At 38.5% G+C, this 25277-nt stretch overlaps 1 protein-coding gene across 1 annotated transcript in view; it reads left to right on the forward strand.

Moving 5' to 3' along the window:
* Positions 1–25277, forward strand: part of Aff2 (AF4/FMR2 family member 2) — a 599435-nt gene that overhangs the window by 346485 nt on the left and 227673 nt on the right. Inside the window, exon 4 of the mRNA XM_036174712.1 lies at positions 25149–25193. Within this exon, the coding sequence (XP_036030605.1) occupies positions 25149–25193 (45 nt within the window). The remainder of the gene's footprint in view (positions 1–25148; positions 25194–25277) is intronic.

A 25277-nucleotide genomic window follows, 5' to 3' on the forward strand; every position in this document is an offset into this window, starting at 1 on the left:
CATATATATATATATTTAGCTTCCTAAATTTTACACATATATAAAGGTGATCTTAATGAAATTTCAAAATAACAGAGAAAACAGAGACCCAACAGAATATTTCTCATTCCCAAATGAAGCATCCAGGACTAGGATTCCGTTATATCTAATTGAGTTGTTGGACAAAGGGGTCGCACGGGAAAGAAAAGAAAATCCAGGCTGTGTTCAAGACTATAGGTTGCTCTCCACAAACTGATGGCAGTGCCTCATTTCTAAAGATAACAATTACACAACTCATTGCACACGGAGAAGTAGAGCTAGCACCTGTCTAGCGCCTTCACCTCTATATGTTAGTCTTTGGTACAGGAAGGTACCCTGCATGCTACCCAAGGAGAAATGTAAACACTGACCCAGTCACAAAACCTTGCATCTACAATGGTGTCTTGCTTACAAAATATGCTATTGCAGTGGTAGCACCATTCTGGGTGGAGTGGGTAACCAACAAATGACTGATTTGATTTAAGGCTTACTCCATGATATGTAACCCATACTTGATGCTGCTTGGGTGATCAAGAATCTGAGACTAGATAGCCAGGGACCTAAGGGAAAACCAAATACTACTATTATCCTAAGGTAACATAGCAATAAAATGACTTCTAATGGCATTCTGTTATACTAAGAAGTCAGTGCCTTGCTCTGCCATTATCAGGGAAACTTTCTCCTGTAGCAGAAGGGAACATATACAAAGACACATAGCCAGACAATATGCAGAGAGTGAGAAATCGTGGAACACTCAGCCTTAAATGGGATGCCTACCAAATCCTTCCTCTACGGTCTCAGGGAACCCTGCAGAAGAGGAGGCTGAAAGAAAGTAATATCTAGAGGTGATAGAGGACACCAAGGAAAAGCAAGACTTTCTAAACCCAGCAGGATGAATGCATGTATGAACTCACAGAGACTGAGGCAGAAAGCACAAGGCCTGCATGGGTCTACAAAAGATGGGGTCCTAGAGTTGAAAGGGGAAGTGAAAATGTGTCCCCACCCTAACCCAAAAGCTGTCTCCAAATGATAACCAAATGAAAAAGTATAGTGGATAGCCATCCCAGCCTTAGCCTGGAAGTTCCAACCCCCATTGAGGCTTCGGTAATGGTCACACCCACAAGGTGGGGCAGAGGAGGAAGCAGAAGACCCAAGATAAAGAGGAGGGGTGCGCTCTCTTGGTTGGGGATGCTGAACACAGGAGGTAGACTGAGCAGAGTTCTCCAGAGAACACCGCCAGACTGCGCCATACCTTTGCTAGACCCTACAACCTATCCCTTCATTTGTAAGTTACCCCACAAAATAAACCTCCCTTTTAACTACAAGGAGTGGCCTTAATAATTTCACCAATAAAAAAGTAGTTTTCTTCCAGGGAGTCTCACTTGGGAAACAAACTACACTAAAGGATAGGCCACATACCCAACATTAGATGGCCAACATAACTCAATGGCATATTTTGAGGTTCCTTGTCTTGTAATATTGTGTCAGAGCTTCTATTTTAATTTATTTTATTATTTATTCATTCATTTATTTATAACCCTACAAGTTTTGCAAATATATTATGACTTCTGTTTTTGTGTTTTTTATGGAATTCCTGACTGTTTAAATGAGTAGGTTTCTGCATCTTTATCTGTTTGTTTTTGTGCTTTTTCTTAGGCTCTTTTCTTTCTGTTTATTTGATCCTATTTTGACTTGTTTGGGGTTCATCTTATTATATTTTATTTTTTATTATCCCTTGGATTCCTGATTGTTTTCTAATGAGACACAGAAAGAAAGTGAATCTGGAAGGGAGGGGAGGTGGAGAATATATTGTATGGAAAGAAGTCTATTTTTTTTTCTTTATTGACTCTTTGGGAGTTTCATTCACATCATGCACCCCAATTTTGTTTACCTCCTGGTCCCCCAATATCCTCCACTCATCTCTGCCACCCCACCACATAAGGAAACAAATAAAAGTATGCAAGCAAGCAAGTAAAAGCCAAAGCAAGAATAAAAACGAAACAAAATAAACCAAACCAAAACCACTTCAACAGAAAAAAATTCTTTGCTTCTCTTCTTTCCTGTGTCTCCAACACCTCTTTCTTTATTCGTCTTGGTGGCAATGGAGGGATCAATCTTCTGTATAGTATACCTCTTTTTCCCATCAGTTTTACTGGCAAGTTTTCATTGCAGTGAGTCACTGGCATGGTTCAAGGCCTCTGGTTTCTGGCACACCATCCTCACTGGATCCTCACCAGAACTCTTCTGGAATATCCTGTGACTGCCATGAGTCTTGCAGATTTTGTGGGTATTGCACAAGACCAGTCTCTTCATCGGCCCCAGCAGGTCCTAGAGGGTAGATGCTAGGGTGGGTCAACCTAAGGCCCAGCAGTGGGCCTGGATGGTAGACAATCTAATCAGTCTAGGATCTTGGAGCCACCTACCTCAAGCAAGAGGGTGGAGTCATCTCCTCTACTTGCATGCCCTTAGAGTAGGTTCACCCTGGCCTGTGGTGAGGGGTGGGGGCCATCTCTCCAGTGTGCAGGGGCCAGCTCTCTTGCTTTAGTGTCCAGTGAGAGGCAAGGCCAGCTTTCCCAGGGCCAGCGAAGGATGTAGCCAGGTCATCATGGCCTTCTGATCTTATCTCACACAGTTCCTAAGGCCTCCTGAGATGACATAGGCCACAAGCATCCACACAGACACCAGCTGTAGCTGAATCCTGGATCCAGGCGTGGTCTTCAGCAGCAGCTTGGGCCTGGTCAAGATCCTGTCTTTGGTTAGAGGAACTGGCCACTCAGGTGGAAATGGTTGCGGCCCTATCCTTAGGTCTCAAAGTGACCTTTGGTGGAAATGTAATACCCAGACTTCAGCACAGATCCCAGCCATGGTAGAACCATGGACCATGACATGGTCCTCAACAGTGGCTGGGTCTGGATGTCACCACTGCCCCTGTGGCAGTATGTCCCTGGGACTCCAACATGGCCCTCAGTCTCGGGTGTCTGCACATCCTTTGATGTTTACAGGTACATCAGACTTCAGCACAGACCCGGAATGCAGCAGGGTCACAGACTCTGACAAGGCCCTCAGCTGCAGCTTTGGCCTGAACATCACCATAACATTGAGTAGCAGTGCAGGACACTCAGCTCTGGATACATCCTAGCCCTTGGACACCAATCTGGACCCAGGTGGCTGACCTGACCCTGGACTTCCTCATGGCACTCAGTGGCAACAGGAGAAGAAAATACATAACTTCATATGAGAAAAGTTTATAGCTATAAGTACTTACTCAAAAAATTGTTGAACCTTCAAAGAAATGACATAATGTTCCTCAAGGTCTTAGGAAAATAAGAACAGTCAAAGTCTCAAATCATTGGATAGAAATATTAATAATCAGTTCCAAAATCATGAAAAAGACTAAAAGAATAGTACAAAGAGTCACCAAAGCAGAATTTGTTCTTATAAAAATAATCAAGATCAATAAACCATGAGGTAAAGTATCCAAAACAGAGCAGAGACACAGATTTATGAAATTAGGGATAAATTGGGAACATTACAGTGGATACCAATAATCCAGAGAATCACTTGGGAATATTTTGAAACCTTACATTATAAAAAGAAAATTACTTATCTTAGCCTTAACACAAGGGGAGGAGCTTGGTCCTGCCTCAACTTGATGTGCCATGTTTTGTTCAAACCCATGGATAGTTTGCTCCTGAGTTGATGGAAGTGGGTATCTGGGAAGCACATGTTGGGGATAGGACAGGAGGAGAGGAGGGAGGGGAAACTGTGGTCAATATGTAAAGTAAATGGAAAAATTGTTATTTAAATAAAGTAAAAATGAAAATATGGAAGAAAGGCACAATGCCTGAACACATAAGAACTACAAAATTAAAAAAAAAGAACAGAAACAATTTAAATATATCCCAGTAATGGAATTTAAAAAATGAAAGTTCAGATATGGATAAAATCACTACTAAATTCTACCAGAATATTAAGAACAGCTAAGCACATACTTCTCAAAATATACTATAAAATAGAAATACAAGGAGGACATCAAATCCATTCTATGAAGACTGTATTACATTTATATTAAAACTATGTAAGGTTACCATAGCAACAAACTATTAAATAAGTTTTGCTAATGAGCATAGATGGAAAAATTTATAAAATTTACTTGCAAACTGAACACAACAAGACATAAAAAGATCATAGATAATATGCTCTGATCAAGTTGGTTTCATTCAAAAGACACAAAAATACTTCCATATAAACAAATCAGTAAAAAAACAAAACAAAACAAAACTACTGTGCATAAATTGAGTCAGATGATATAGAAATAATGTTGTCATCTCAGTACATGCATAAAAGGCCTTTATTATATTGTACTTTATTTCTAGTTCTTATTTCTACAGGACTTTGATCTTGAATGGATATTAAAGTTTGTCACAGGACTTTTATATAGAGAAAATTTCAGATTTTTTAAATTAGTATAATATTGACTACAGATATTTTTCAGGAAAAATCATTTTCTCTACAGTCTGGAATGATGCAAAAATACCCAGTCTGCTCTTTTATCCTATAGAGTATTGGCAGTCTTAGGTCTACCTAAGAATAAAGAAAGAAACAAGGAAAGAAACCAAAATAGCTACATTTGCAGACTGCAAAATCCTATGCTTAAAGACCTAAATCATTCCATCAGAAAACAGGCATCTCCAGAGAAATACAACATATATAAAAGTGGAAAAGTTGCTAAGAAGGAAATTCAGAAAAATAACCAGTTCATGAGGGCTTCAAAATAGCTAAGACTAAACTTATTAAGAGAGGGTGAAAGAGTATACTGAAAAGAGAAACTTTAAAAGTTACAAGAAGATGGAAAAACCACCTACATTCATGAATTGGACAAATTAATGTCAAAATTTATGTGCTACCAAAATAAATCTACAGACTCAGAGAAATCTGCATAAGATTTCCAGTAATAATGGTTCAGTAATCAATGAAAATAACAGAAGCATAGAATCTCTCAACTAGGTAGTGAAATCACAAACTAGCAGGAAAATGCTGCACATACCAAGATACCTGGCTTCAAATTATGCTCCAGAGCCATACTAATAAAACAACATGGTACAGAAAAATAGACCCACACAAATAGAATAAAGGCCCTAACATAAGCCCACACAACTATAGCAACCTGATATTTGACAAACATACCAAAAATACACATTACAATTAAAGCTAGTCTCTTCAACAAATAGTACTTGTGAAAGCTGGATATTCACAAAAGATGGCAGAAACTTATCTTTACCTATCACAATATTAAAATCAAATCAAAGTGAATTAATGCCCTTGATATTAGCTCTGAAACTGTTAGAAGAAAGCATAAGTAAAATGTTTTAAGGTTTTCTAAAATGTTTTAGGCTTTCTAAAGAGGACTCTAATAGCTCAGGAAATAATTGCAAGAACTGGCAAGTGAGATATATATATATATATATATATATGAAATTAATAGTGTTTTGCCAAGCAAAAAACAATCATTAGTATGAAGAGACAGCTTACAGAATGAGAGAAATTATTTGCCAACTATAAATTCCAATGATGATTGATATCTGGAATCCATAATAAATTAAAAAGAGGTTAAACACCAAATGCATAATCATCCAATCACTAAATGGTCAAATCAAGTTGAATATACAGTTTTCAAGAAGTACAAGTGGTCATAAATATATGAAAAAATTCAATATACCTTGCCTTCAGGGAAGTACAAAATAAAACTGATTAATGATTCCATATTCTCATCTCAGCATGGCTATCATCTAGAACACATATAACCACAACAGTTGCTGATGATTCATAAAGAGTAAACCATATTACAGGGCTGATGAGACTGTGTGCTATTGTAACCACTGTGGAAATCATCATGGATGTGTATGAAAATTCTTATTCTGAATATTAAACTACCGTATGATCCAGTTACAGAACTTCTGAGTAAATACCTAAAGGGCCCCAAGTCACTATATCACAGAAACAATTGGACAACCTTCTTTACTATGGCAATATTCACAACAGCCAGGATATAGATGCAGCTAGGTGCCTATCAACAAACAATAGATTAAAAAAACAAAGTATGCCAGGCAGTGTTGGTGCATGCCTTTAATACTTATACTCAGGAGGCAGAGTTATGTGGATCTTTGTGAGTTCAAGGCCAGTCTGGTCTACAAAGCTAGTTCCAGGACATCTAGGACTACAAAGAGAAACCCTGTTTTGAAAAACTTTAAAAAAATCCGTAAAGAAAATGAAGTATAGGTAGACAGTGGAGTTTAGTTGATTTGTAAAGGATGAAATCATGACTACTCCTAGATATGGCTAAGGAGAAGTATGGCAAGCCACAAGAATATGTTATAAGGTATCCAGCTGTGTATTAAAGCTATACCTTGACCAGGCTGTAGCATGAATCTTAAAAGGTCTTATTAATAAAATCAAACCTAGAGCCAGGTACTGGGGTCAACCCTCGAAGACCAGAGAAGCAGAACAAGCCACAGCCACCTCAGCAATTCCTCAGCTGATCTTGTTTCCGCAGACTGGAAGCCTCTGAGTCCTCATCCAGAATGAATCTCAGATGAACTATTGCTCAAAAACCTAAAAGCTTAACCAGCACTAGTTCCTAGTTTTCATACCTTATATACCTTTCTGCTTTCTGCCATCACTTCCTGGGATTAAAGGCATGAGTCACCATGCCTGGCTGTTTCCAGTGTAGCTTTAAGCTCACAAAGCCAGACGGATCTCTGCCTCTGGAATGCTAGGATTAAAGGTGTGTGCGCCACCATTTTCTAGCCTCTATATCTAGTGGCTCTTCTGTTCTCTGACCACAGATAAGTTTATTAGGATGCACAATATTTTGGGGAACATGGTATCACCACACCAGGCCAAGGGTCAGTCAAGTGGAAGCCATGTAGCATGGACTATTTGGTGTTGCACAGCATAATATTCAGTTGTGCCTTGTTATGAATTCCTTGTGCTCACAATTCCCATAGAATGTGTGTGTGTGTGTGTGTGTGTGTGTGTGTGTGTGTGTGTGTGTGTGAACTTACTGCTTGGGCCAGTACTTGGATAAGTTCATGTAGGCAGAGTCATGCATAGCTTTGTTTCTTGTGCAAATGAAACTCAGATCATCTCCTTACTTTGAGGCCTAGTGGCTCCCCAGAGCAATTGACTGAGAACAAAAGAAGTTTTTACACATCAAGATGGAAGTGGTGGTGAAGTAACATTCCTGAGGAGGCAGATAACACTGTGGCCAGAGGAAAAAGAGTCATGCATTTTCTGTAGAGGCACCCAGAATGGCATGACCAGGAAGAAGGAAAGAACACAGAGGTTTTATAGATGGCAAGGCAGAACTCTTGTACAGTTCATCAGAGCCAGGAGTAGAGAGCATGTAGAGGTGGAGGGTGAACAAATAAAGGACAAAAATGAGGCTGAATGCATAAGAGCTTGGTTGTCAGTAGAACTATGAGAGAGCAGTAAAATAGGAGAGTGCTATGGGCTGTTCTGTATGTCAAATGTGTTGCTCTGATTGGTTAATAAATAAAACACTGATTGGCCAGTAGCCAGACAGGAAGTATAGGCAGAACGAGCAGAGAAGAGAATTCTGGGAAGTGGAAGGCTGAGGCAGAGAGACCTGCCAGCTGCTGCCACGGCAAGCGAGATGTAAGGTACTGGTAAGCCACAAGCCATGTGGCAACTTATAGATGAATAGAAATGGGTTAATTTAAGATAGAAGTAGATAACAAGAAGCCTGCCACATCCATATAGTTTGTAAGCAATATAAGTCTCTGTATATTTACTTGGTTGGGTCTGAGTGGCTATGGGACTGGCGGGTGAGAGAGATTTGTTCTCACTGTGAGCCAGGCAGGACCAGAAAAACTCCAGCTACAAATGGCACCCAATGGCTTGAGTTTCCACCTTAAACCTGATAATATTTAATAAGTAATTCAAAACGGAGCATATTGCTAAAATAAAAAGTTAAGAGATTTTTTTTGTCCCATATCAGAAGAGATCTCTGGTGTGAGACAGAGAAAAACCAATATTTTTATTTAAAACAGGTTGATTATAAATGCAATATCTGAGGTTGGGCATTTAGCTCAGTGGTGGAGTGCTTGCCTAACAAGCAAAGGCCATGGGTTTGGTCCTCAGCTCTGGCAAAAGAAAAAGAAAAAAAAATAAATGCAATCTCTTTCTAAAGAAAAAAGGGGATATGATATAGATATGATAGGATGAAAAGGTAGATTAATGAACCTACTTTTAAAGAGCAACAATTTGTTTGAAATGTTTTACATTGGTATAGATTTTAGTTTATTGATACAAGTTTAAACTTAATTTTGTTATACTGTATATATATATTTCTACTCTCCTTTGAGGTAACTCATTTAGATTGTAATGGATAACTAAGAGATACAGATCAATTAGTCTTCTATGATAGTCAAACTTATAGTCATGTTAAGTTTTCTAGGTATACATAGATATATTTCAGATAGACAGGTAATCTTCAAATACTTCAAAGATCTACAGAATATGGCATTTAAAATGTTTTTAAAATTTAGACTTTCTGGACAGTGAGACATGTCTGCTCCTGGTAGCACCGATTTACTTCAGAGAGAAGGATGGGCATGGAAGACAATCTATGGAGTTTATCTTCACCTTGGCAAAAATAGCCATTTGGGCAAGAAACTGTTATAGCCTGGACTGCTTGACTGACTGGACATGCAGGACCCATAGAAAGGTGACCACTGAACTTGGCTTGGCAAAACGGTCCTTCAGGTTCCTGCCTTGCAGAGGAAATTGCCAGACATACTACAGAACACAGAGAAAAGTGAATGAAGGACTCTAGACCTGTGGGCTGAAGACAGATGCCACAAATTTACAAAAGAACTTTGAATGACTGTCCAGGCTGACAGCTGTCTCTGTCTACTCTTGCAAGACTCCCAAAAGTTGCTTGCATCCTTCTCCCATTTCTCAGGTAGTATCATATCCTTCTAGGGTCTTTGATATAGTTGAAGACTAGATAGTTATTATTTCCTCAGTTATGATAAAAGATAAGTTAGATATGAAACCTTAGACTCACAAATATAAGATAGATAGGATATCTTCTTTAATTTTGCCAAATAGACTAGTTATTATAAATAGACTAGATATTATAACTGTAGTTCTTGCTTGATAATTGTTTTGTTATCTGTAATTTCACTATGTGAAAGTTAAAAATTTCCTTTTGAAAAAAAAGAAAAGGGGAAGTTCTGTGGGCTGTTCTGCATGTCAAATGTGTTTCTCTGATTGGTTAATAAATAAAACACTGATTGGCCAGTAGCCAGGCAGGAAGTATAGGCAAAACAAGCAGAGAAGAGAATTCTGGGAAGTGGAAGGCTGAGGCAGAGAGACCTGCCAGCTGCTGCCACAGCAACTCATAGATTAATAGAAATGGGTTAATTTAAGATAGAAGAAATAGATAACAAGAAGCCTGCCATGGCCATACAGTTTGTAAGCAATATAAGTCTCTGTATGTTTACTTGGTTGGGTCTGAGCAGCTATGGGACTGGCAGGTGAGAGAGATTTGTCCTGACTGTGGGCCAGGCAGGACTAGAAAATCTCCAGCTACAGGAAAGAAAGAGGAACTGAGTGTCAGGATGGAACTGAAGCTATGTAGACAGGATTTCATGCCAGAGAAATATCTAGATGGACAAAGAGCTTGGTAAATCTAGACTTATTCCTTCCCTGAATGCCTGATGAAGCTGTAGCTACATAGATAGAATTTTGTCTTAGAGGAATAAAGTTAACAGACATAAGAACATAATGTACATATATTTTTTCCCTCAGATATCCCATGCTGGATGTAACATCTTCCTCAGACACTGGGCAATCCAAAGAGAAGGTTTTTATTGTAGATATGAGGGAGAGAACAGCCAGAGGCATCTGGAACTGTCCAGACTGAATGTGACCAGCAGAATAGACTTGGCCTTGAAAGGAGAGGAGAGGCAAAGGAAGAGATAGGAAGGTAGACAGACAAAGAGACATCCAAGAGTAGAGCAAAAAAAAACAGGACCAAGAGTACTAAGAGAAAAGACCAAGAGAGCTCATAGACAAAAGGGATGGGTTATATAGGGAAAATAAACTGGGGGAAGGGAAACCAAGCTCAAGGGCTGGGGAGTTTTAGGGTAGAGGGTGAGGATGAAAAGTGCTTAGAGGACCCAGGACTCTGTATCAGGTATTTTCTATGCTGATACTGAGAGAACCTCACTTTAATATGTTAATAGACACCTCAGTTTATCATTTCCTAGGTATCTATCAGACCTAACAATTGGCACACAAATGGATGATCACTATGTTAAGTGAAAAAAGTCATACTCACAAAGACAAATGTTTCCTGTTTGTTTTATACATGCTCTTTAGATTATAGAACATAGAAAAAGGCCTATATTGATGGAAGAGAGGCGTAGCTAGAGTTTTCCTGCCTGGCTCAGTCAGGACAAATCTCTCTTACCTGCCAGTCCCACAGTCGCTCAGACCCAACCAAGAAAGCACACAGAAACTTACATTGTTTAGAAACTGTATGGCCGTGGCAAGCTTCCTGTTATCTACTTCTTCTATCTTAAATTAACCCATTTCTGTTAGTCTATACTTTGCCCCATGGCTTGTGGCTTACCAGTGTCTTTACATGTTGCTTTTCATGGCGGCAGCTGGCGGTGACTGTCCCCAGCCTTCTACTTCCCAGAATTCTCTTCTCTCTTGTCCTATCTATACTTCCTGCCTGGCCACTGGCCAATCAGAACTTTATTTACACAGAGTGATATCCACAGCACTTGCCCTTTTCTTTTTTTTTTTAGGAAGGTTTTAACTTTTACTTAGTACAATTACATATAACAAAACAATTAGCAAGCAAGAATTACAGTTACAATATTAAAGAAGATATCCTATCTATCTTATATTTGTGAGTCTAAGATTTTATAACTAACTTATCTTTTATCATAACTGAGAAAATTATAACTATCTAGTCTTCAACCACATCAAAGACCTCAGAAGGATATAATATTACCTGAGAAACGGGAGAAGGATGCAAGCAACTTTTGGGAGTCTTGCAGGGTAGACAGAGACAGCTGGCAGCCTGGACAGTCACCTAATGTTCCTTTATAAAGTTGGGGTATCTGTCTTCAGCCCACAGGGCTAGAGTCTCTTGGTCATTTCTCTCAGTGTGAAGCAGGAACCTGAAGGACCATTTTGTTAAGCAAAGTTCAGTGGCCACCTTTCTATGGGTCCTGTATGTCCAGTTGATCGAGCAGTCCAGGCAAGAACAGTTTCTTGCCCAAATAGCTATTTTTGCCAAGGTGAAGATAAACTCCATATGAAGTGTCTTCAATGCCCATCCTCCTCTCTGAAGTAAATCGGTGCTACCAGGAGCAGACATGTCTCACTGTCCAGAAAGTCTAAATTTTAAAAACATTTTAAATGCCATATTCTGTAGGTCTTTGAAGTATTTGAAGATTACCTATCTATCTGAAATATGTCTATGTATATCTAGAAGACTTAACTAACATGGCTATGAGTATGATTATCATAGATGACTAATTATTAATCTATTTTTAATTATCCATTTCAATTTAAAATGAGCTATACAAACATGATACCTTAAACACGATTAGAAATATACACACAGTATAACAAAATTAACTTTAAGTTTGTATCGATAGACCAAAATCCATACCAATGTAAAACATTTTAAACAAGTTGTTGCTCTTTAGAAGTAAGTTCCCTAATCTAAGCTTTCATCCTATTATATCTATATCATATCCCCCTTTCTTCTTTAGAAAGAGATCTCATTTATAATCAACCTGCTTTAAAGAAAAATATTGGTTTTTCTCTGTCCCATACTAGAGGGCTCTTTTGATTTGGGACACAAGAAATCTCTTAACCTTTTCTTTTAGCAATATGTCTGGGTTTAGAGAAGGAGTGAGCCAATTCCTTTTTCAAAGCCAGCTTGATAATTTTGGGAATGTAGGCGTAGTTTCTCTTACTACTTCCTGCTGGAGGGGGGTGCTGTATCTTATGGGGATACAAAGAAAATTTTAGGATTATAGAGTAGTCCATTAGGGTGAACCTCTGAGCCAGTTGCCTTGAAACCATTTTGGATGTCAGATCATCTGGGCCATGGTGTCATCAGAGACCTTTTAGGTGGTCTTGGCTGATCAAACCTGATATATCTTAGTCTGGAACAAATCCATAGCCTCTGGCTTTCTGTGGAAACAAAAGCAGAGACTCCTTTTCAAAGCAACATATCCTTATATTCAAATTTTGAAGTCAAGGTACCTTTAAAATTTACATATTTGTTTAACTCAACAGCTTTTATGATCATATCTTTTTCTGTGGTTAAAAATCCCAAAGACAAGACAAACCAGATTCTCTGTGTAATATCCATCTTTGTAAGACTGAAACGCCACTGTGGCTGCTGGCTCTGCCCACCTCAGCTTCCCAACATGGCAGTGGTACAGTTTACCACCAGCTCTGGGTCTGGAGCCATGTGTACCATCACACTTTGATATGTTAATAGACACCTCAGTTTATCATTTCCTAGGTATCTATCAGACTTAACAATTGGCACACAAGGGGATTATCACTATGTTAAGTGAAAAAAGTCATACTCACAAAGACAATTGTTTCCTGTTTGTTTTATACATGCTCTTTAGATTATAGAACATAGAAAAAGGCCTATATTGATGGAAGAGAGGCCTAATGGGAAAAGACTGGAAGAAAAAGGGGTGAGGGGAGGCTTGTATTAGAGAAAAGACAAATGTATATTTTCCTCTCATTTCCAGAATGTGTGTGTGTGTGTGTGTGTGTGTGTGTGTGTGTGTGTGTGTGTGACATAAAAGCAGAAGGAAGAATGAATATCTGTGGGGAACGAGGGGACCAGCGCATGCAGAGAAGGCGACAAAAGATGATGTCGAGAATATGAACAAAGAACAATGATATACTTGTTGGAAAATCCTAACAAACCCATTTTTTTTTGTATAGTAACTGAAAGTAATAATGATAATTAGCAAAAGAAATTAAAACATCATGAATGAACTCCAAATTTAGAAAGTGATGTCTTGGATCATCATGTAAATAAATATGTTTAGAGAAAGGTTGCATGTGAGAAGGAAACATCTAACAAAGCTCCAGGTAATTTAACAAAGTAAGAGTCAGGGCCAGTGTGGCAAATCATTATATATAACTGAACAGCATAATAATTTTGCCTACTCTCCTTTCTCAAACATTAGACCATCTTCTGGTAATGAAATTATTGCTCTGAGGCAGTTTACTTATCAGGAGACCCATCTGTGATTGACCTGAAAATGGAGTTTGGCTTTCTATTCATTTGAAATGCAAACAGATTTGACAACCTATAGCTACTGTGGTATTGTTTTATAAACAAAATCAGGCACCTACATTGACCTTCTATTTACATTGCTTTGAAAAGAAAAAAACTCACATAGAAGTTATCAAGAAACACATTTCACAACAGGCAAATTAATTGATTTTACAGTATTTGAATGGAGGGTTTGTCAAATAAAACATGCCGTGACAGTTAATAGTGTCATTTAGAGCCAGAAAATTACTGGCTTATTTGTTACTGGATAAAAAGAAAGCAAACATTTTGTATTAGGAAGTTTTAATGTGTTTAAAATCCTCATTAGGGATTAATAGACATGCTTGCTTAGTATAGTGCTCATTAATTTGAGGCTAAACAGTTACTTCTGTGTTTCAATCTCAGTGTTGTTCCTTAACATTTTTTTTTTATTTCTCTTTAATTAGATCTTGCATTTGAGCTCAGTTTTTACACCATTTAAGATGTAGGATTAATTAATGAGATTTATAAATCTAATGGAAGTAAGTTATTCTTAGCTATCAGTTCATTTTAGTGAGCAGTTAAAGCATATGTAAGTAGGAACAGATCTAAGAGATTTCAGAAGCATAGGAAAAAATTGTGAACTTCCCTGAATATATTTAGCAGTGTCACTTGGCATTAATAGATAAAAGTGTTTTAATTGGAGTTATAAGTAATAGGGGAGCTGGCGAGGTTTCAGTTTCCTATGCACATGGCTTGTTCTTTAGGATCATCACTGTCAGAGAAGAGCAATTGTAACTGTTTCTGTGGAACTGCAGTGTCATCCACCAGCAATTAAGACAATCGTTAAGTGCAGGGTTTGGAAAGTCAATAAGGCACAAAGTTCGCTAGAGGTTACTTTGAAAGTGGAGCCAATTTCTATCAAGTGCATTCTGTTGTCACATTTTTATTGAGTGCATGTGTGAGTACAATTTCTAAAATCACTTCTACTTACATGATTTTCGGGGAAATTACACTAAGAAAATCAAACTAAAATTGGGCCCCTTTATTCTAAACTTGGCATTTAAATAATTATGTATTTAATAGAAGAACATAGTGGTTTCTTTAGGGTGAGTGACCACCAGAATCTAGGAAAGACATTTATTTTCTGAATGATTTTCAAAGAATGGAGCTAAAGATCTAACATTTTAAATTGCTTTTATAATTGTGATTATAGTAGTTAATTTAAGATTTCACCAAGTGTCTGTAGCAGTGTCTTCAGAAATTTCCCAAAGGACCTTCATGCTGGCTTCACATTTTTTAATAAATCATAAATCCTAGTATCTTTACATCCATAAATGCTTTGATGACCTCATTATTCAAAGACGTATTTTAAAGGATAATCATGTTATAATACGCTTCATGTTGACTATCATATATTGAATGTATAAAATTATTGTTAAAATAGTCTTCCCTAGAGAAGAGCACACCAATTAATTATCCAATACTAAGTGGTCAGCCCTAAAAACACACCAGTAACTTTATACAGACTGAGCAGGTTATATTTAGAAATATATATATATACATACATACATACATACATACATACATACATATACATGTAACAATTAATGGAAAAAGAGGCCATGAATTTTTAAAAGAGCAAAGAGGAGTATGTAGTAGGATTTGGAGTGGGGAAGGGAAATAATATAATTATATAATAATCACAAAAAATAGAAGAAATAATTGAAAATAAAATATTCTGACATACAGAATATCAGAATGATTGAAGAACTCATTTAATTTTTGTCTTTATTAAGACATATTTTATTCATTTTACATACCAACCACAGATCCCCCTTTCTTCCTTCTACTCCCCACTCTCCTCTCTTTCCTTCCCAAACCTCCCCCCATTTCCTCCTCCAAAAGTGTAAGTCTTCCCTTGGGTAGTCAGCAAAGCCTGGTACATTTAGTAGAGGCAGGTCCAAGCCCCCCCCCCATGCATCAAGGTTGTGCAAGTTATTCCATCATAGGTAGTGGGCTCTAAAAAGCTCATATACCAGGGATGGATCCTGATCCTACTGTCAGGGGACCCCTTAAGCAGATCAAGATACACAGCTACCTCAATTATGCAGAGGACTTAGTCCAGGCTTATGGAGACTCCACAGCTGTTGGTCTAAAGTTCATGAGTTCCCACTAGCTTGGTTTGGTTGTCTCTGTATGTTTTCCCATCATGATCTTGATGTCCCTTGTGAAGAGCTCATTTTAAATAACCCATTACCTCCTCTTGATGATGTATAGGTGTATTTTCTAGGAAGAAAATGTGGGCAACTGGAGTCCTCTTTGCTCCCTTAAATACAAGGTTGAATTTATTTGGGCCCATAGATCCCCAACCCTTGGGGACATATTTGGCTCTGGATTTCATTTCATATGGACTTGTGTAACATTACCAGAGTTACCAGTGTGGGTTCCTCAAATCCTTAATTTTACTTTTGAGCTCTCTGTTTATCTCATGAATTGAGAATAAAGCATTTTATAGATGAGAACAATTGGGGATCTGTAGACTACCACTAACTAAATAAGTGGCAGAAATAAAAGAATGTAGTGGTGAGAAGCCAAGTGCCACCTCAGTCAAAATTGTTAGAAATTCTTGGCCTTTGATTTCCTTATGTCCCCCATTGTTTTCTTCCTTTCTCTATTTACACGTAGCATGAGGTCCATATGGAGTGTCTCCTATGTTTCACATTGCTGCTTTCTTTTTCTCTTCTCAACACTGCCACATAATTCTATTGTCCATCCATAGCAAACCCACATTACAAATTCCTGCTATCCAAGACAAGACAAATATTTTCCAGCTTCCTTTCTACTCTTCCTTCCCAAAGCTGTACTATATTCTCACCTGATGATCTTCTATGTTGAATATTTTATAATGAAAAACAGATCCAGTCAGACATGTCCTACCATATCTCCTTTTCTAGCCTGCTGCTTATATACCCAAACACTCTACCTTTCTTGCTAACATAAGGTAAGAAAGCATTCATGCTCCTCTTTCAGCAATACCCTCCCATTGGATCCTGAGCTATTTGCTTTTTATCTCTCAGAGTCTCAGAGTGTTTTAACAATTATCTAGTTCTCCTCTGAACTGAGCAAAACAAAACAACACTATTAGCCCCACATCACCAATTCCTATCAATGTACCTTTCTTCCAAATTTATATAATGAGAATGTCATAAGCTCCTCATGCCTACCATTCCCTTGAAGATAAATCAGATTCACATGGGCTGTAGCCCTGGGTAAAAGCACAATAATTCTTTGGAAAAATATGGAAAAAAATAGTGTACATTTGGGTGTAGGTGAATGCACATGTGTGATGTGAGTACATGCATAACATCTAGCCTATGGTTTGAAGACACTGTCATTTACTTTCATTTCATGTGCTTCATAAATTTAGAATGTCACAATGCTCTTTCTTTTACAAAATAAGAGTAATCATATTTTTATTTTATAATGCCATTTCTTAAAAAAATAATGTTGATTATCTTATATGTCTCTCCAATTGCCTTTTTTTATTTTTTTAAACTGAATTTTTTTTAAATTATTATATTTTTGTTTTAATTTTACACATCAGCCATGAGTTCCCCTGTCTTCCCCCATCCCGCTCCCAACTTCTCCCCCTCCCCTCCCCTCTATTTCCATCTCCTCCAGGGTCAAGAATCCCCTAGGGATTCATTTAAACCTGGTGGATTCAGTACAGGCAGCTCCAGTCCCCTCCTTCCAGGCTGAGCAAAGTGTCCATACCTGTGTAAGCCCAAGGTTCCAAACAGCCAGCTCATGCACTAAGGACAGGTCCTGGTCCCACAGCCTGGATGACTCCCAAACAGTTCAAGCTATTCAATTGTCTCAATTATCCAGAGGGCCTGATCCAGCTGGGGGCTCCAGCCTTTGGTTCATAATTCATGTGCTTCCATTCATTTGGCTATTTGTCCCTGTGCTTTTTCCAGTCTTGGTCTCAACAATTCAAGCTCTTACAATCAATCTCTCTGCTTTCTGGACAATTGAACACCTGGAGCTCCACCTGGGGCCTGGCTGAGAATCTCTGCATCCACTTCCATCAGTTATTGGATGAGAGTTCCAGCTCAACTGGTAGGGTGTTTGGCCATCTGATCACCAGACTAAGTCAGATCAGGCTTTCTCTTGCTGCAATGGCCAGCAGTCTACAGAGGATGTATCATTGTGGATTTAAGGGGACCTCTCCAGTACTCTGCCTATTCCTGTTCTCATGTGGTCATCATTTATCATGGTCTGTTATTCCTTGTTCTCCCTTTCTGTTCTTGATCCAGCTGGTAGAGCAAAGGACACAGTCAACAAGACAAAGCGACAGCCTACAGAATGGGAAAGGGTCTTCACCAACCCCACATCTGACAGAGGGCTGATATTCAGAATATATAAAGAACTCAAGAAACTAGAACTAAACAGAGAATTCTCAACAAAGGAAGTTCAAATGGCTGAAGATCCCTAATTATCCGGGAAATGCAAATCAAAACGACTCTGAGATACTACCCTATTGCCTTTTATAGTTATGAGAGATGCAAAACATGAGAAATATTTTCATGCCTTTAAGGCATAAGCTGAGGAGTGAGAAAGTGAATTGTCCCAAATCACACAGTTCACCAGAGGTTGAAATTGGACTTGGAACTATCATATCTTGACTGCTAGCATATTTTTCTTTTTACTCTTTTATAGGCTACTTTTCCAGCAAATGAGGGCACTGCTTTGCGATTGTTTAACTATTCAGTGCCAGGAGCTACTATAATTACTGGGGAGCTTAGGAATGCAAGTCAATTCTAAACATCTTAACATTTATTTTTTCATTGACAGAATTAAGAAATGAATACTCTTTCTGATACATATTTACCATATATTTGTACCAGTTAGTAATTCTACAATTGCCCTACTTCATTCTAATTTGTACACCTATAATTTTACTGCCTAGAATAAATCACATGCCCCCACATGAGACAGCTGTTAAATGTAGTGTAAAACCAATAAGAAGTTTGATAGAATTCATTTAAAGCCTAAAATGGTCACTCTTTCATGGCTAAGATTTCTACAGGGTGGGAAGTGGATGGTTCACAGTAATGGAGGAGTTGAAGACACATGTAAAAAATTCATAAAGAAAAGGACATGGCCAGAATGTTTGTAGTTTTTAGAGCAGAGCATATAAAAGTTATTTCCTTTAATTTTTGAGATTATAATATAAATCCATCACTTCCCACTTCCATTTCCTCCCTCCAACCCCTCCTATATAACATCATTGTAGAGTATAACCTTAAAGTAAACACTAGGTTGAGAAGAGCACAGCAAAAGGAGAACACATAAATTGAAGCAGAATCTAGGAAGCTGGCAGACAAGGGGGTTTGTTTCAAGTATTTGAGACTAGATTGAAAAAGTGGAAGTGAAATCATGGAGAATGTTATAGTGTTACTGGACTTGGGAATGTAGCCAGAGGAAGAGACAATACTTTTTGAATATTTGCAGAATACAGAGGCCAGCTCAAAAGATCAGGCATATCTTTGGAAGAATGTAGATTAGACAACAAGGAATTTCCAGATGATTCTTGGTTTGTTATAGAAATATTCCTAGATGTCTATTCTGTTTGTTGAAAGTTTGTAACATACACATATACACATACATACACACACTATATATATATAAAACACACATATCATACCCAAGCATCCTCCTGATTACAGCTCCCTCTTTTTATAGAAACTAGTTATTACAACACATAAGTGAACAGTGAGCAAATGACTATTCAGGACCCATGGAATTAAGTACTCTTCATTTTAAATTCCATCTGCCATTAGATACTCTCAGCTGATAATGGGCCTTTCTACATATGCGTTCTTTGTTGCCCATTCCTAATGTAATCAGTGAAGCTATGTACTCATAATGAAGCCCTTTGATCCCCCTTCCACCATTCTGCTCACCACTCACTCTCCTTATTCTCTGTTGTCATATTCTTTCAAGTTCCATCTCTAGTTTCCTTTGTCACCTTCAGTGAGGGCCAGTAGATGGAGCAACAACCTGAAACTCTTTATGAGCTAGGCCCCAGAAGAGGATTTAACAATTAATTAGCCACATTCTGATGTTAAAATACAAGTCTATAGCACCAACTCTTTAATACTCTCTAGACAGAGGATGCTGGTGCCTTTTTACAAGTCACTGGCAGGACTTAGAATATGTACATAAGCATGTACCTACTACTGGTCTAAGGTACTCTGATATACCTCACTTCATTTCAACCTCACAGAATTTGCAAAAGTAGATTTTTTTATTGCTTTTAGGTAGATAGGTAAACAGAGTCAGAGGCACAAGTTGAACTCCTATGAGTTAAGAATGTGATAATCACTATTGTGTTAAGGTTTTACACTAATCTCCATGTTTTTTTTTTTTAAATAGTTCTAGTTGCTGCTTATGTTTCTCAATGCCACAATCAGGGTATTTTTGGTATCTTGTATTACCCTAATTACCAAGAAGTATGATTAATTCCAGAATGATTAAAACATCCTATACAATCCATTTATTGTTGCCTCAGTTAATTGAATATTTGATGATTTAAAGATACCTTGATTATTTTGTAAGGTATCTATTTATCACTAGGCAGATTATCTGTGTGTGGTCTGTCTGTGGTTACGTGGTGTGGCTGCCTGCAGTGTTAGATTCACAGAGGGTAGGCTCTTGTGAGCATTCTCCAACTACTTACCACCTGCTTGATGATGTATATCTCCCTTCCCTAGCTCTCAGAGAACCACAACCCTGCACAGCACAAGAGAGTACTCTGTGGTGATATTTTATTTGTGCTCTAACAAATAAAATGTATCTGGGGATCAGAAGACAGAGCCAGGCCAACACCCTTAATCCTAACACTCAGGAGGCAGAGATCTGTCTGGATTTCTGTGAGTTCAAGGCCACACTAGGAACAGAGCTAGGCATGGTAGACACACCTTTAATCCCAGCACTTGAGATCTGATGCCATTGCTTGGGAAGAATACACACCTTTAATCTCAGGAAGTGACATGGCTAAGTAGAGAATGGTCTATAAGTTGTAAGGAGACAGGAACTAAGCAGGAGTTCAACTGAGACCATTAAAGGTGAGGACTCAGACACATTCAGTCTGAGGAACAAGGATTGGCTGAGGAGTTGGTGAGGTGAGGTTGGCTATGGCCAATTCTGTTTCTTTGACCTTTCAGCTTTCACCCCAATATCTGGCTCTGTGTTTTTGATTAATAAGACTGTTTAGCAATTTGTGTTACAGTCCTCTGGAGCTGGGAATGAGAGCACAGCCTCTCCTGCATGTTGTCCTTGTACAGCTTGCTTTCTGCTCTAGGAGGAGGGCATGGAGACAGGGATTTTAAAGGGTACTGCAGCTCTAAGTGGCTAATTTGTGATTTGTGGACTACCTGAATGCTCAAGATTGGATTTAAAAAGAGGAAAAGGTGGCTCTGGAATTAAGTAACAGTGTGGCAGTTCCAATCCTAATAGCACCACTCCTTGTTGGCTGTCTCTTTCTTTCACACCTGTGTGAGTGACTCCTCTAGAATCCCTGGGAGTGCTATGGGTGGTTTTCCTAAAACACAGTGTTCAAGAAGACAAAATCCAGCTTTGGCCTTAGTGCAACCTTCTTCTAGTGGTACTGCAACCCCAGTGAGTCACTGCACTGTAGGGTGTAGGGGGCTTGGAGACTAAAGTGGCCTCAGGTGGCCTCAGTATTTCTCAGTGGCCCCATGTCAAATCTCTGGCCTCTCACTCCCATATGGTGTGAGGACTACAGTAAGTACATCAAGGGATGAGAGCTTCTGTGGGATATGATGGCTCTGTCATTGAATCTGATAGGTACTCTTTACTTAGCACTTAAATGAGACTTCCAGTTCCTTATTGTCTATTTCCCCTTTAAACAGACAATTTCCCTTTCCCTTTATTTGTATGGAGTCTTCAAGGCAAGAGTGATGTGTTTTTTGTCTTTAAGTTACCACCCACACACCCCTGCACTATCCTGAGCACAGTGTCAGATCAATCAGGATTTATTGTCTAAAAAAGTAATCTTGGATTCAACAATTCACGCTCTTGCAGACCCTCCTCTTTCTCGACAGTTGGACACCTGGAGCTCCACCTGGGGCCTGGCTGAGGATCTCTGCATCCACTTCCATCAGTTATTGGATGAGAGTTAGGGTGTTTAGTCATCTGATCACCAGACTAGGTCAGATCAGGCTTTCTCTCGACCATTGCCAGCAGACTACAGAGGATATATCATTGTGGATTTCTGCAAAAAGCACAGGGACAAATAGCCAAACGAATGGAAGCACATGAATTATGAACCAAAGGCTGTGGAGTCCCCAGCTGGATCAGGCTCTCTGGATAAGTGAGACAATTGAATAGCTTGATCTGTTTGGGAGGCACCCAGTCTGTGGGACCAGGATCTGTCCTTAGTGCATGAGCTGGCTATTTGGAACCTTGGGCTTACACAGGGGCACTTTGCTCAGTCTGGAAGTAGGTGACAGGACCTGCCTGTACTGAATCCACCAGGTTTAAATGAATCCCCAGGGGTGCCTTGATCCTGGAGGACATGGGAATGGAGGGGAGGGGCTGGGGGGAATGTGGGGGTGGGTGCGGGAGGCGGGAGGACAGGGGAACCCATGGCTGATATATAAAATTTAAAACACATAATAATAAAGAAAAATTTTTTTAAAAAAAAGTAAATGGGAGATCTGATGAATGAACAAAATCCTATTACCCTTGTCAAGACTGCCTTACCATGTATGCCCCAATGGCTCTCTAATTGTTTGTTTTCCTGTCCTGTCTAGACATTTAACTCTGAGACACAGGCCAGGTCTCCCATCATTTTTCTTTGTAATCCTCCATGCCCAACACTGTTCCAGATGTGCAGGAAGTTTTGACAAGTTAAGAAGCACTTCCAGGTCCATTTTTGTTGTCTGGAGAGAAACCAGTTGTGGGGCTGAGCTAGATAAACTTGCAAAAGGATTGAGTTCACAAGAATACTGGATTCTAGTATTTTCATGGGCACATATAGATTTGTCTGTATAGTTCTCTATCTTGAGTGATACTGTCTCTAACTCTAATTGTCATTATCTGATTTGCCGCAAAGCCCCAGTGTCCACATCTCTTTTCTTGACAGATTTTCCTTTCTTAAAGAATTGAGCAACTATAATTCCAGGTGGAGGGATGGTATTTGCAGTTTATTCAAGACAGCTCTTAGCTGCACTTTTAATAACAGAAGTCTGTGTAGTCTTGCAGCCACAAAGCACACTCAGCATCCCTTATTTCATTGATAAGCACAGGGAACCTATGAGATTTGAAAGGAAAAGTTATTGTTATTTATACTTTACATTAAATTATATTTTATGATTATAAATCCTGAAACTTTCATAGGTAGTTACTAAATCTGACTCCTATGAGCTAGACCAAGTTTTCTACCCAAAGTTTTTGACTCGTAGGAGAAAACTCTTTCTGTATGAGAATATTGTTGTTTTCATCCTCTTTAGCTTCAAAACTAATTTTGATATGTTTGTTTTAAAAAAGGTGAGCAAAGAAATTGTGGTGGTGGTGGGCTTGATGCACACATATATAGCCTACAGAGCCTACACTGATACTGTGTAACAATGGCAATGTTAGTCTTCATTGCAACACTTTAGATATTTGTGTTTAGGAAGGTATTTATTGGAAGTTTAAGAATCATCTTGAAAAACACATTTGCTGGATCACTGAGAAATTAGTAGATATATTATTTGACACTAAGAATTACCAGTAAAGGAAAGTATAAGTTATGTTATATACTATTATGTTAGACCAAAAAAAAACCATATTCTGTGCATTATCAGAAGTTGTTAATTTTAAAATTAGAATCTAACGTAATGGCTAGAGAGATGGCTCAGCTGTTAAGAGAACTTGTCACTTTTTCAAAGGGCCACAGTTCAATTCTCAGTATCCACATGGTGGTTCACAACTGTCCTTATTTGAAAGTTATAATTTAAGTTTCTTTATAACATGTGTCCAGTCAACTTTTGTCTTGATTTTTATTGTATCTTAAACCTCATATTTAAATATTATTGCATTAGGAAGTGTGGCTATATAATTTGTCATCCAAAGTGGATCCTTTTTTAATTTGAAAGAGAATACAGTTAATAATTACACTAGAAAAATAAGCATAACCTGGAAGTGTATGTGGTAATCCAGGGAAGCTAACCTCATTATTGGAAATCTCAAGGCCTGTCTCCAGTACTTGGGATTTTATGCTTCCTGGAGCAAGAATCCTTACATGTAGAAAAATTCAATAAATTTAGGGGGAAGTCAATGGAAACTCAATAATGAATTTTATAATACTTGGATATTTATGTGATATCATGTACATTTTTTAAGTTTGAGGAAATCTGATGTCAAAGTCTACTTTAGATTTTCTCAAATATTCTTTAAATGCATCTGCAATCTGAGACTAATGATGAACCTGTCTTGCAAGAAGTCTGGGATTCACAGATACTGTGGCAGTGTTCACATTGCAGGAATGTTCCTGTCATCCCTCAAAGCAGTTGTTAACATTCAGGCATTTACACAGGCCTACTCTCCATGACCTAGCAGCAGCCAAGATGTGACACTATAGCTACTGCAGCCACTAAATAGAGCATAGAACACTCTCCCTATGCATCTGTGCTATATCCCTTTATAAAAGGCAAACCCTTCTTGCCATCCCATTTCCTTCTGCTCTCCCTAGGAGGCCACCTCTGCACCTCCCCCTAACAAACTTCCCACTAGAGCTCTGTTGCATGATGTGACTTTGTGGTACCCCTTGGCTCCAAACCACCATGGTTGCCTACCCCCTAACCCCAACACCTGCTAATTTATTGCAGCAGTTTATGGGAGAATGAGACATAATCACTGTTTTTCTTCCCAGGACACCAGTGATGGGATTTTTATCCTGAAGAATGTTTGAAGGGGAGAGGTGGTAACTTTTAGGCGATGCTCAGAGCCTGCTCAAGTAACATGCTGACTGATAGACAGTTCACCAATGGTAGTTCTACTTTCAAGTGCCCCTTCATATACCATGGTGGAGCTGCTATCTTTGATGTTTGACTCATTGCATTTACTGGTTGCCAAGTCCTAGGAGAAAAATATGATGAGGACACACAGCAAGTCCTCAGCATGTTTATATTTGGGTTGGATTTTGATTGATTAAGAAAGTGTCACAGGGTAGGTGGAGGGAGATGGTATTCACTTACTATATACTTGAGATTCCTTCTAAATGTCAAGGTAAACCTGCTATGGTCACAAGAATTCAGTTCATTTTTTGCATTAAAAAAATGTAGTCATCTGATTTTACTGTCCAAGTTGAAGGGGAATTCAATTTAATTAGAGAAGTCTAATTAGCACTCTTCTTTAAATGCAATAATATGCTAAACTATGTTCAAGTTCAAGTGTTGAAAAACTGCAAGATCCCAAGGTCAAGTTCACTTTTTGTATAAACCAGAAAGGGAGGAAAACAGCTCAGTGGCCTATAGCACATCAGTGAAAGAGCAAGGGGTCAATTTCTTTCCACATCATGCACTTAGATTTCACTTTTTCATTAAAGTGAAACCAAACTAGTCATTTGCAGACCTTGCCACTTTGTGTTTACTAGGGAAAATAATATTGTTAGCTTTTTCTCTGTCTTTATGACTTATCTGACAGTGAGCATTATCATATAGTGAGCTTATCTGAGTGGAACTTAGTTATGTTTATTGTGTTTTGTTTATTTTAGGTAAGCCTTCCCAGTGATCCAAGCTGTGTTGAGGAAATCCTGCGGGTAAGTTTGAACTTTTATTTCTGTGCCTTTAAAAAGCAAACAAACAAAAAACAAAAAACAAAAACATTTATTCTTCTCTTATAC

This window comes from Onychomys torridus, chromosome X (assembly GCF_903995425.1).
Source record: "Onychomys torridus chromosome X, mOncTor1.1, whole genome shotgun sequence".
In the NCBI taxonomy this organism is placed as follows: Eukaryota; Metazoa; Chordata; class Mammalia; order Rodentia; family Cricetidae; genus Onychomys; species Onychomys torridus.